The following is a 13,535-nucleotide window of genomic DNA, read 5'->3' on the forward strand; positions in this document are numbered from 1 at the left end:
ACTACTCTTTTATAAGCTTTTTCAGTTGGAAGTTTATACCACTTATTTTAGAACTTCCTTCTTTGCTGTTAGAAGAATTCAAAGCTAAAAATTTCCTCTAGGTACTGACTTAGTTGCATTCTACAAATATATACTTTAATTTTCATTCATTTCAAAGTATTTTCTAATTTCTTTTATGATTTATTCCTTGACTCAGATTACTATGTGTATCTTTTATTTGCCAAATATTTGGAGAATATCAGACACATTTCTGTTATAGATTTCTAATTTAATTTCATTGTAGTCAGAGTATGTACTCTGTATGAAATCAATCCATTTTAAATTTATTGAAATTTGTTTCATGGCCCAGAATATGGTCTATCTTGATTAATGGTCAAGTTGGTTGATAGCAATTTTGAAATCATCTATATCCTCACTAATGTTTAACTTACTTGTTCTATCAATTACTAAGAAAGGAGCATGGAATTATCCTCAATTAAAATTTGTGAATTTGCCTATTTTTTCTTTCATTTCTGTCAGCTTTCACTTCATGTATTTTGAATATCTTAAAATTAAGTACATATATATTTGTTGTTATATCATTTTTATGAATTAAATTTTGTCTCTGACTAGCTTGTTTGTTCTGAAATCTACTTTGTTTGATATTAATATATTCACTCCACTTTTCCTATGATTGTAGTTGGCACAGTACATCTTTTTTTATCCTTTCAATTTTAACATTTTCAAAAAATGTTTTTATGTGTTTTTCTTGAAAACACTATGTAGTTACACATTATTTCAGAATCCAGTCTAAAAATCTTTGTCAATTAGTTGGAATTTTTAGATCATTTATATTTAACATAGTTATTGATATTGTTAGATTTTAATCTACCATTTTTCTATTAGTTTTCTATTTGTCTCTTCTTTTTTCCATTTTCCTACCTTTTATTGGATTAATTAAGTACTTTTTAATTTTCCATTTTATTTCTACTACTGGCTCATTAAATATACCACTTCATTGTTAGTTTTTATAGTTGTTGATCTAGAATGTTCCATGTGCACAGAGGAGAATGTGTATTTCGCTACTGTTGGATGGAAAGTTCTATATATATATCTGTTAGGTCTATTTTGTCAGATTAATTTTCTATCTTGCTGATCTGTCCATTTTTGTAATGGGCTATTGAAGTCCCCCACTATTATTGTATTGCTATCTATTTTCCCTTCATATCCACTAATACTTGCTTTATATATTTGTGTGCTCCAGTGTTGGGTTCAAATATATTTACATATTTACTTGTTATGTACTCTTGATTATTCTCTTTTTCATTAAATAGTGACCTTCTTTGTCACTTATGGTTGTTTTTGACTTGAGGTCTATTTTATAAATATAGCCACCCCTGTTCTCCTTTGTTTACTATTCGCTTGGAATATCTTCTTCCATCCTTTCACTTTCAGCCTGTGTGTGTCCTTAAGACTAACTTGAATCTCTTGTAGGCAACACAGAGTTGAATCTTGGTGTTTTTTTTTTAATTCCTTAAGCCATGCTATGTCTTTTGATTGGAGAATTTAATCCATTTATATTCAAAGTAATTATTGACGTGTAAGGACTTGCTACAGCCATTTTTTTTAATGTTTTATGGTTTTTTTGTAGATCCTTTATTCCTTTCTTCCTCTCTTGTTATATACCTTTGTGATTTGGTGATTATCTATAGTGCTAAATTTTATTCCTTTCCCTTTATTGTTTGTATATCTGCTATAGTATTTTGCTTTGTGGTTAGGGCACTTACATAAAACCTCTTATAGTTATAATAGACTATTTTACACTGATAGCAACTTAATTTCAGTCATGTACAAAAACTCTGAACTTTTACTCCCTACTCATAATTTATATTTCTGGTGTCACAATTTATATCTTTTTATATTATATATTCCTTAACAGCTTATTGTAGCTATAGTTATTTTTGACTGTTTTGACTCTTAACCTTCTACTAGATAGATATATGACTTACAGAGCACCATAACTGTATTGGAGTATTCTGGATTTGACTATATATTTATCTTTACTAGTGAATTTTATCCTTTCATATATTTTCATGTTAGTAATTAGTGTCCTTTCATTTACACTTGAAGAACTCCCTGACGCATTTCTTATAAGACAGGTATGGTGGTAGTGAATTTTCTTAAGTTTGACGTATCTGGGAATGACTTTATTTCTCCTTCATTTTTGAAGGACAGCTTTGCTGGGTATAGTGTTCTTCACTGGCCATTTCTTTCACCACTTTGAATATATCATTTCATTCTTTCATGACCTGTAAGGTTTCTACTGAGAAATCCACTGATAGTCTAATGGTGATTCCCTTATATGTGACTTGACATTTCTCTTGCTACTTTTAAATTTTTCTCTGTCTTTGACTTTTGACAATTTGATTATAATGTGTCTCAGAGAGGACCTCTTTGGGTTGAATCTGTTTGGAAACCTTTGATCTTTATGGATCTGTATGTCCATCTCTCTCACAAGACTTAGAAGTTTTCAGCAATTATTTTAGTAAATAAGTTTTCTATCCTATGAAATAATTTCTGTCTCAAAATGCAAATGTTTGTTTGCTTAATAGTGTTCCATAAGTTCTGTAGGCTGTCTTCACTCTTTTTCATTGTTTTTTCCTCTGACTGGGTAATTTCAAGAGACCTATAATATTACAAAAATATTTCAAAACATTTATAATATTCACTGTGGGAATATAGCCAAGATCTTGGAGGCAAAACTCACAAAAGCCCAGCACCACTGTGGCTGCTTATGGGCCATGTTAGAACCTACAGCAAGAGGGATCCACTTGACTGAGACTCCCCATTGTGGGGAACAGATGAATAGAAGGACTCCAAAAACCCTTACTACTGGGAACTCTTAACAACACATGCTGCTGTCACTGCTGCCCCAGCCCCTTACTGTGTAGGCCACCGAGGCACTCACAGTCATCACTATCATTGATCATGGCTGAAGAAACTGCATAGTGGCTCTATCATTTCATCTACTCAGAAGCAGACCTACCACACCCTTTCCAACTGGCATCATCTGATTTTTCTTCTCTACTGATAGGTCTTTCTCTTCAGCCTACAAACATGCTGTTAGTTTTCCCATCTTACCAAAAACCAAAACAAAACAAATCAGCCCTCCATTCACCCACTTCTACCTGCTGCAGCTTCCACCCCATTTCTCTCCTTCCCTTTGTAACAAAATTCTGAACCAATTGTCTGTATTCTACCCTATTGCCTCTCCTCTCCTTATCCCTTAAACCCCCTCTAATCCAGCTTTCATCCCTCACAATACAAGAAAATTTCTTTTATCCTTATCACCAATGACCTCCATGTTGCCAAACCTATGTGATCAATTCTTAGTCCTCGCTTTATATGACCTCTCTGTAGCATTTTACATGGCTTACTAGTCCTTGGACCACTTCTCCACTTGGCTCAGGATTCCATATTATCCTGATTTCTTATCTCTCGGGCTTTTGCTTCTGTCTGCTTATTTCTTCATTTCTGCAGCCTCCTAACATTTGCAGACCCAGGGCTGAATATCTTTAGGCTTCTTTTTTATATACACTCGATGTCTTGAGATCAAGTATAATTTCTGAATTTGTACTTTTAACCTAGACCTCAAACCATAAACTCAAGACTTGAATACCCAAATATTCACCTCAACACTGGATGTCTAATAGGCATCTCCAAGCTTAATAGGTCCAAAACTGATCTCTTGATCTTCCTCCCAAAACCTATCCGCCCATAGTTTTTCCATGTCAGGTAATGACAACCTCTAGTTACTTAGGACAAAAATCTTGAAGTCATCCTTGACTCATTTCTTCTATCATACAGTATATGAAATTGGTTCTACTTTCAAATTTTTCTCAGAATCTGATCACTTCTCACCACCTCTTCTGTTGCCATCCTGGATTATTGGTGGTAGCTTCCCAGCTGGCTTCTCTGCTTCATTCTTGCCCCCAAACAAAAGCTGGAGTGATTTATTAATATTTATTAATATTAATATATGTAAGTCAAATTATATATTTCTTCTATACTGAAAACCCTTTAGTGGCTCTCCATTTCACTCATATTAAAAGCCAGATTCCTTACAGTCATGTGCAACACTATGCAGGATTGGGCCCTTGTTCTCTCATGGCCCTTGTCTTTTCTGAGGGAGATATTGCCTGCTGATCCAACCACACTGGCCTCTTGCTGTGTCTTCCACGTGCTATGCATACCTCAGGGCCTTTGCACTGGCTCTTTCTGCTCCCTGGATTGGTCTTTCCTTAGAGTTCAGCATGGTTCCCTCATCTCCTGCAGGTTTTTGTTCATACATCACCCTTTCAGGGAGGCCTTCCCTAACTTCCATATTTTTAAAATTATAAAATACCTCCTATTTTTTATCACTTTCCATCTTCTTTTCCTGCTTTATCTTTCTCCATGTCATTTGCACCATCTAAAATAGAACTTTTAAAAGTTATTTTGCTTATTCTCTGGGACAGAAGCTCCATAAAAACAGAGATTCTTGTCGGTTTTGTTAACTGCTATAGTCCTGGCTGCCTAGAATGGATGAATGAGTTGGATATTTAGTCATAAGGGAACTTAACTTAGTTTGTAAGATTTTAGGGCCTGCCAGCCACAAGCTCATGAAGAGTAACTGTAACCAAGACACAGGCTTTCCTGCATTAACCAGTGTCTCTGACTCTAACTTTTTTTGGGAAAAGTTATCTTAATCTTTATGACACTGTAATTAATTTTTAGATTTTCTAGTGGGTAAATATTTTTAAAGCACTCATAGTGTGTGCCTGGCACATGGTATGAGCTCTACAAATGTTTATTTAAAAAGTAACAAATCCTTTATCAAGCATTTTGTGATAAATAATGATGACAGAATGTGAAACAAATAAACCTCAAGAGGTTCAGAGTGGCCCTAATTCTATAATGGAGAGTGGCTTTATTAATTATAGAGCTGGAATACAGACTGATGGCTTAGAAAAATAGCAATACTCCCATGCCCTCTCTATTCTGGGAAAAACAAAACTATTTCTGTACTCAGTGGGATTATAAATACACAGAGATTTATGGAATAAACTCTAAAGAATTGCTTTTGAACTTAAGTCCATAAAACATATGCTTATGAAAGGAGGTATGGACTGAGGTAACAGAAAAGGAAAAAGGTTTACATGGTATCCATTCATTAAGTGAACACTGATGCCCCAGGCACTATGTTAGGGGCTAGGACCTGCCTTCTGGAATTTCACAATCTTGGAGAGAGATACAGGCTAACCAGCAATTACCAGTTCAGCCTTAGTGCTAGGAAAGAGTTATGTCCAGAGTGGGTTGAAAGCACAGAATTGCTTTCTCATCCCATTTGCAATATAAAAATAAAGAAATCATTTGCTGCCAATTAAACATAATGGACAGAACTCACCTGTTTGTCTCTACTCCCTGAGGAAGTCCCATCAAAATGAAGTAATAAAATCGAAAAAGGCATGAATCAGTGTTTTTTAACCTTGGCTGAATATTCAAAATAGAGCATAAATTTTTAAAATTCTAGTACCTAGGCCGTACCCCAGATGAATTAAATCAGAACCTCTGGGGGTGGGACACAGGCATCAATATTTTTATGCTATAATTTTTGCGGAGAGAACAAGAGGGGAGACAACAGAACACATAAGAAATCAACAGCATTTGAGAGCCTGAGAAGGGGCTGGACCTGTAATGGACTTAGCAGAACTGAAAGTACCAAAAACCAAACAGTTTCTGGGGCAAAGGAGGCTTGGAGGATGCCAATTAGAAGCAGCAAGATCTTTCCTGTAGCAGAACTTTGGAAAGGCTCAGGAATCGGAGGGACAGAGCATGGGGTGGACCCAGGAACAGGAGGGCTGGTTGGAAGTCTGCAGGGGGAGCAGTCAGACGACCCAGATTTTACCCCAAGACTGCCCCCTCCCCCACCCCTAGTTTGCTGTCCGGAGAGACGGGATGAGAGAGGGGACTCAGGTACAGTTAAGGGCAAATACGAACTAGGCTTATGTGAAAATCGCCCTCCTGAACTCTGAGGTGCCCTTCTGAAACCTCGGCAGCCAGATCCGTGCTGCCTGGCAGTAAACTGGAGGAAGCAGCTCTGGGCAGACTGGTCCCAGAGCAAAGTCCAGTCAGATCCTGGCACAGGAGAGTGCAGGCCCCTCTCTAAACCCTGAGGGGATGTCTGCCCACCCACAAACCCATAAACACCCAAGCTGCTGCTGCTCAGCTTTAGAGGCCTCACTTTCCATTCGAAAGGATTCGAAAGATCGCCAGACACTTGAGGAAAGTGTCCGAAGTGAAAGACAAAGACCAAAGCAGACTGGCAAAAGTAAATAAATAAAGGGAACTCAGAAAAACACACTCTAGTGAGCAGAAAAAAATTAGAGCTATATGTGGATAGATAGTTATGGACGCAGAGAGAGATCAGTGACAGATAGATGCTAGGTAGACATAGACAGTGACATTAGATTACTGGCCTCAGGAGAAAGCAGGAGGATGCTGCAAGCATTGCGAGAGGTGTGCTAGCTGATGCAGCACCTGCGCTCTGCAGCCAGACTGTGTGGCTTTGAGTCCTGGCTCCGTCACTTCCTAGCTGTATGATATGGGCAAGTTACTTAACCTCTCTGTGCCTCCGTTTCCTTATCTGTGAAAAGGGGGTAGTGATGATGCTGGTGATAGAACAAAAAGGAACTCTTGGAAATTATGAATATGATGGCAGAATAGAAAGTTTTAAAGTAAGAATTGAGGAAAACTCTAAGAATAATCAAAAAAACAAAGACATGGAAACTAGAAAGAGCAAGAGAAAGATGATAAACCTGAGAAGTACAACAATCAGAGTTGCAGAGAGAGAGAGAGAGAGAGAGACAGACAGACAGACAGAGTGACGGAGAGGAAGTCACAAGAGTAATAACCAAAACCTTTCCCAGAAATGAAGAACATAAGCTCAGATTGAAAGGGCCTCCTTGGTGCCCGCATGTTTGATGGGGAAAAGGCCCAGTCTAGGGCATGTCACTGTGACATTTTTGAACACTAAGGATAAAGTGACGATCCCCAAAGCTTCCAGAGATTGAGAAGCAGGTCACATACAAAGAACTGGACTTGAATGGCAGAGGAGATAATCAAGCTCTAAGCAATGTGGACTTGTTCTGGAAAGGCCACTCTAGTTGTTCCAGGACATAAAAGTGGTTTGAGTTAGTTAGGTGTATTTATCACTTCAAAAAATAGCTCTTGTGTGGTAGGCAGAGTGGGGGACTCAGCTCTGCTCAGTGAATCTAAAAATCTCATATCTGCCTTTGTCCAGGAGCATCTATTTCCTTGGTTTTTAAAATAAAGTGAAAGAGTATAAATTTACTCTTTCTTTTAATTTCTTCTAAATTTACTCTTCTTTTCCTCCTCCAATTCCCTCTTCCCTCTTTCTTTTTCTTTCCCTCTGCTTTGTTTCTTCTCCCTTTCCCTTATTTTACCTTCTGAACCTTCACACTTTTGTTGTGCCTATTTCTGTCTCTCCTTCTCCCTTTCTCTTTCTATCCACAGAAGTCTTATGTTTGTCTAATAATTGGCAGAAGAGATTTTTTTTTTTTTTTTTTTTTTAAGTGATGAATAGTTGGCTTTAGATCAAAGACAAGCCCTGTGGTTTTCTGGCTGCCCAAGAAGGGCGGTGCAGCTGGCAGGCATCCCAGCTGCCTGGTGATAGGCATGTGGAAGAGATACCAAGCTCACAGGTCACTGTGTGTGTGTTCATGTTCGTGTGTTTTGCAGGCTAACAGCAGGCTGAAGCAGATTGAGAAGGAATATACTCAGAAACTTGCCAAATCTTCACAGGTAAGCAACATTAAAAGAAACAAAATAAGGTAAAACCAAAACAAAAATAAAACCTATACATAAAAGCCTTTGTACTTTAAACTTAATTCTTTTCAGTTTTTTGTGGATTAGTATCATATTTTTGATGGGTATAAAATACATAGTATGTACTTTTAGTATTCGTCTTATTAAAAATCAAGAAAAATTAGGCATATTGAACCATTTGAACCAACACACACACACACACACGCACACACACACATATACACATGCATACACACACACACTCAGATGTTGTAAAACCAGCTTGTACACTTGAACAAGCCCAGGCTGAAATATGTTTCACAAGGGCAGGAGATACACACCTACATTTGTGATGTGAGCAGTTTGATACCATCTGTGCTTTTTTGCAATATTTCATTTTGCTGCATCTAAAAGCTACTTGAAACAAAACTCAGAATGGCAAATAATTCTAGGTTAAGTCAGCAACTCAACTGTTGACTCCATTTGGGAAAAAGAGGATTATCAATTCCTACATCCTTACCTTGCTGTTTATAGTTACTATAGTAGTTTTAGGGTAAGAAAGACCAATAATTGAATGCTTGTCTCTACTTGAAGTATGATGCTCGGAGTACTTTTTCTGCATAAGTTGTTATAATGATATTCAGTAGTGTCATTTAGGGAGTTGCAAGCATTCCTTAGTTGTATGAGTAATTCTAGAACAAATAAATACTACTTTTCTTCATTTTGCAGATGGCTAAATTAAGCCATTTAATTTTAAGGACATCATATCTAATAATTTTTAAAATCAGCTTATCTTAGTATTTTTATATGTATATAGTGCTATGTGGTAGTAAACTGGAATTTAGGTATCATCCTACTACCTAATACCACATAATAGCAGTAATAACAACAAAACAATAATAATACCTAACATTTATGGGGCAATAGCCCTATTGACTCATTCACTCGTCATTCACAATAACTGGTGTTAGAAACTATTATTGGCCCCATTTTTCCAGTTAAGAAAATTGAGCCTCAGAGAGACGAGATCACACAAGTTAGTAAATGACTAAGCCAGGGCCCAGCCTGGATCTGACTTCAAAGTAGAAGTTCTTAACCTTGATACTACCAGCCTGGCCCAAACCCTTAACATTTTTAATATGGCAAGACTCCAGTGATGGTTATCGTGAAGTTTCTTCAATTCTATAATTATTTCTAAAATGTGCATATTATATAATTCAAATCCCATTAGGAAAGCAAAAAGTCTTTGTCAAAGCAAAGAGTCATATATGTTTATATAAGAGATGATGATTATGTCTTGATTGCCATTATTCCAACTCTTCAGAAAAGAACATGGAGAAATATCCTTTTTAATCCACTGAAAAATATTATTACAATTAAAATAATTCTTATTACTCCAAAAATTAATATTTAAACTAAAGCATAAAGAAAAAAATCCCCAATTGGCATACCCTAATACTCTGCTTATTTTGTTTTATGGTAAATGAGGGAGGCAGACCGAGAGTGAGATATAAGATAGCCAATAAAAATGCCTAAATAATGAGAGTGTAAACAAGAGTATTTAAATTTCTCTAAAGGAATGTATGAAGAAGCCTGATTAGTTGATATTAAAGCAAATTAGATGTGAGTTAGTTCAGAAGAAAGCCTGAGCTTTGGAGTCCACAGACCTGGATTTGAATACCAGCCCTACCACTTCTGTGACCTTGAGCAAGTTAACTGCCCTCTTTGGAATTCAATTTCCTCATTTGTCAAATGGGAGAGCAGTGCTTACTTCATAGGGTGGTTTTACTATTAAGTAAAACAATGCCAACAATGTGTTTAGTACAGTGCCTAGTACAGACTTAGTTATTATAATAGCAGTACTAAAATTGCAATGGAGAAAGGAAAGGAGAGAGGGAAGAATGAAAAAAGGCCTGGAAGGGGGCAGAAATTAATTTCTTCAGATACTATGGTTTTGGGTGTTCAAGAATTCATAAAATCTTGGCCTGGCATGGTGGCTCACGCCTGTAACCCTAGCACTCTGGGAGGCCAAGGCAGGATTGCTCAAGGTCAGGAGTTCGAGACCAGCCTGAGCAAGAGCGAGACCCCGTCTCTACAAAAAAATAGAAAGAAATTAGCTGGATAACTAAAAATATAGAGAAAAAATTAGCCGGGCATGGTGGCGCATGCCTGTAGTACCAGCTACTCAGGAGGCTGAGGCAGAAGGATGTCTTCAGCCCAGGAATTTGAGGTTGCTGTGAGCTAGGCTGAAGCCACGGCACTCTAGCCCAGGCAACAGAGTGAGACTCTGTCTCAAAAAAAAAAAAGAATTGATAAAATCTCCCTGCTAAGTTTGGAGAGGCATGGGATTGCTAACTATGTTCCCAAGTAAAGACATGAAGGAGAAGGAGAAGGAAAAACCAACCAGTAACTATTATATAACCATCATTTCATAAATGAGAGGACAGTGCAACAACAAAAAAGAAAAACAAATCTTAGAAAGGGTGTAATAACATAATAAAAGTCCATCCTTCTCATAAAAGGTAGGGTGAGACTTTACACTGATATTTCATTTGCCCGCCTCTGAATACATATAAGTATTTATGTGTATATAAATGTATGTATATGTATTATGTCTGTCAACTGGCATTTGAGAAACATTGGTCTACAATGCCAGTCAGTTCAGAGAAACATACCAGATTATTTTAAAATGAACATTATAAAGCAGGACTGTGGATTGACTTTTTCCACAGCATCAGCCCAAAATAGCTCTACTTTTGTTTCCTAAAATATTAATTTTTAATCTCTATATGAAAATGCTCTAATCCACTTCTTTCCTTGAAGTTAATACAGTGTTAACATTAATAGTGGTAGCATTTTGTTTTATGGTTTTTAATTATGACCTTAATTATGATTCAATCAAAACTAGAAGGTTTTGTGCTGAGCGTGGTGATTCACACCTATAATCCTAGCACTTTGGGAGGCCGAGGAGGGAGGATCACTTGAGGCCAGAAGTTGAAGACCAGCCTGGGCAACATAGCAAGAGAGACCCCCATCTCTACAAAAAATAGAAAAATTAGCTGGGCATGGTGGCGCACACCTGTAGTCCTAGCTATTCAGGAGACTAAATCAGGAGGCTCACTTGAGCCCAAGTGTTTGAGGTTATAGTGAGCTGTGATCATACCACCACACTGCAGAGCAAGATCCTACCTCTAAAAAAAAAAATTAAAAAAAAAAACTGGAAGGTTTTGATTTCAATATGATTGTATATATTAGCTTTCATTTTTCTTGGAAACTTTTTACATTATCATTCTATGAAAAGGATAAATTATCTGAATATAATTTGCCAGGTGATGGTTTTTTCTTATTTATCATGATTGTAATTCTACTACTTAAATATTTGTGGAGTGCCAGTTATGTAGACTGTGCTCAGGTGAAAATAGTCTATTTTCTTATACTCTAGGTCTACAACCAGTAGAGTTTTGTTCCTCACCTGAAGCACGTTCATCTGATTAGTATGATTATTTCTCAATTTTAAAGTAAATATTAAATTTTGTTTTAAAAATTATCCTTATTTTTGCTACCTCTCTATATCCATCTTATCTGTCAGTCTTTCTACCATTTGTCTGTTTATCAAGCCAAGGTGTTTCACCTGAAATGTTTTGATATTCTCTCCCTTATATCACCTTCATAAAAGGTTTTAAAAGTAGCTTTCCAAAGATAATCTCATTATTTCCCCCAAAGGAATCTCATTATTCCCCCAAAGAATGTAAGATTTGATTTTCCACACAAAAACAAGCATGCCCTCCTCAGAACATCCTGTACTTCACTTGTAGTCCCTTCCAAAACCTGCATTTATTTCTTTTTGATGTATTTTTTTGTCCTAAATCTTCTGAAAATGAGAGATGTCCCTGTTTCATGCCCTTGTGATCATTTGAAATATCCCAAAATATTTTTATCTTCAGTCTTTGGTCAGTTACAAGCTAGTCTCAGTCTTAGGGTTTTTTAAAAAATTACTTTGTACTTTAAAAATATATTGTATGAAGGCTGTTGTGGATATATGAATCTACACATGATAAAATTGCACAGAACTAAACACACACACCCACATGCACCCTCTATGGAATTAAACCCACCTCTTCCACAGAGTAGTTGTTTACTTAGCTTAAAACATTGAAATCATGAGTTATTTTTTACTTACTATTTGGCCCCATCTTCTCATGAAAGATCAATCTTAAGTTTCATGCTAGGCCAAGGAAATATGGCTCTTTCTTATCCCTGGCTCCTCTGGCTCTGGGACTGTTAGTCGATTATTCTGTGCATCAGTTTTTGGCATTTACTATAAGAACTTAACCTTTTCTATTTCACGGAAGAGCTATGAGAGTTAATTGAATTGATACCACAATGGAAGCAATATTTAATCAAAATTCATAAAATAGATGAAAACTTCATTCTCAGTAAATGAGTACCTCTACACATAGCAGAAGGTTCAAGTTTGCATTTAATAATATTGACATACTGCTATTGTGTATTTTGTCATTTCACAATTGTCTTAATATTTGATTATTTACAAATTCTAAATGTTAAGCTTTTTACAGTGATTTTGCTCAATTTTAAAAGCATAAATACTCCATATTTTATTATAAAGATGCTATTATGTATGTCAATAGTAACAACTAATATTTCTATGGGAAATACAAAATATAAACACTGACTCTAAACAGTTTCTGTTTATTGCCTTATAATGCTGTAATCTAGTTTTTTCACCAAATAAGTTGGAAAACTGAGCTTCAATAAAGATAACTAACTTGTCCAATATTTCTCACCAACTGACCCCTTCCCATAGAACCAACAGAAATATATTCTACCCCAGGACTAATGTTGTTTCTTTTTTTAGAAGAAACAACTATTTCCTGGTTTTAAAAAGTCATCACTACTGAATTCGAAAGGAAATGGATACATCCAAACCAAAGGAAAGGGCAATGCTCTCAGAAGGCCAATTAAATACAAAAATTCCTCATCAGATGGTTAATTTGAAAAGTTGGAGGAACACTGTCCCGGAGAGAACCAATTCTCAAATGCAGAGTATACTACAGGAGTCTCTGAAATGGCACTATTTGAACCAAAATAAACTTTAGTGACTATATATCAGAAAAGAGACACCCATTTGGAAGTGTAAACTTCTCTTCAATACCAAAACCTTATTTAAAGAAAAATAAAGTTGGCTAGTTAGAGGAACTAATTAGTGCAGTGATTGATCTGACTGTGTTTTTCAAATCCTGCCTATCTCCTTAGTTGAATGTCATTTTCAACAATGTGAAATATTTGACTTCCTTACATGCCTCTGTTTCTTCTTTTATAAAAGATAGGCAATAGTAATATTTGTTTCACAGTAGTAAATGACATAAGAACTTAAAGTATTTAATACAACACACAAATGTTAGTGAATACCCAAAATTTATTGTGTAGAATTAGGTGACTTTGAGGAATGAACTTTGTTCATTATTTTCTTTGGTTATTACAGTTCAAAGTATTATGAAAAGCAGAGTAGCTTTTCTCATTCTAATAAGTATATTTCTCAGTAAAATAAAATCTGACACTTTTCATATTTTTGAGATCACAGATGTTCTTTCTTCTGATGAGTAAATATTGTGGAATGCTATAGTGGAAATGTCTTCCAAGTATATTTGGTTCAGCAGTTGTTCACCATT

The 13,535-nt window shown here is 36.1% G+C and overlaps 1 protein-coding gene across 2 annotated transcripts in view; it reads left to right on the plus strand.

Annotated features, from left to right (window-relative positions):
* Positions 1-13,535, plus strand: part of CEP112 (centrosomal protein 112kDa) — a 269,639-nt gene that overhangs the window by 163,626 nt on the left and 92,478 nt on the right. For both annotated transcript variants that reach the window (XM_012662386.1, XM_012662387.1), the window contains one exon: positions 7,780-7,842. In XM_012662386.1, coding sequence (XP_012517840.1) covers positions 7,780-7,842 — 63 coding nt within the window. The remainder of the gene's footprint in view (positions 1-7,779; positions 7,843-13,535) is intronic.

The sequence above is a fragment of the Propithecus coquereli genome, unplaced genomic scaffold (assembly GCF_000956105.1).
Source record: "Propithecus coquereli isolate 6110/MARCELLA unplaced genomic scaffold, Pcoq_1.0 Scaffold76, whole genome shotgun sequence".
Classification (NCBI taxonomy): Eukaryota; Metazoa; Chordata; class Mammalia; order Primates; family Indriidae; genus Propithecus; species Propithecus coquereli.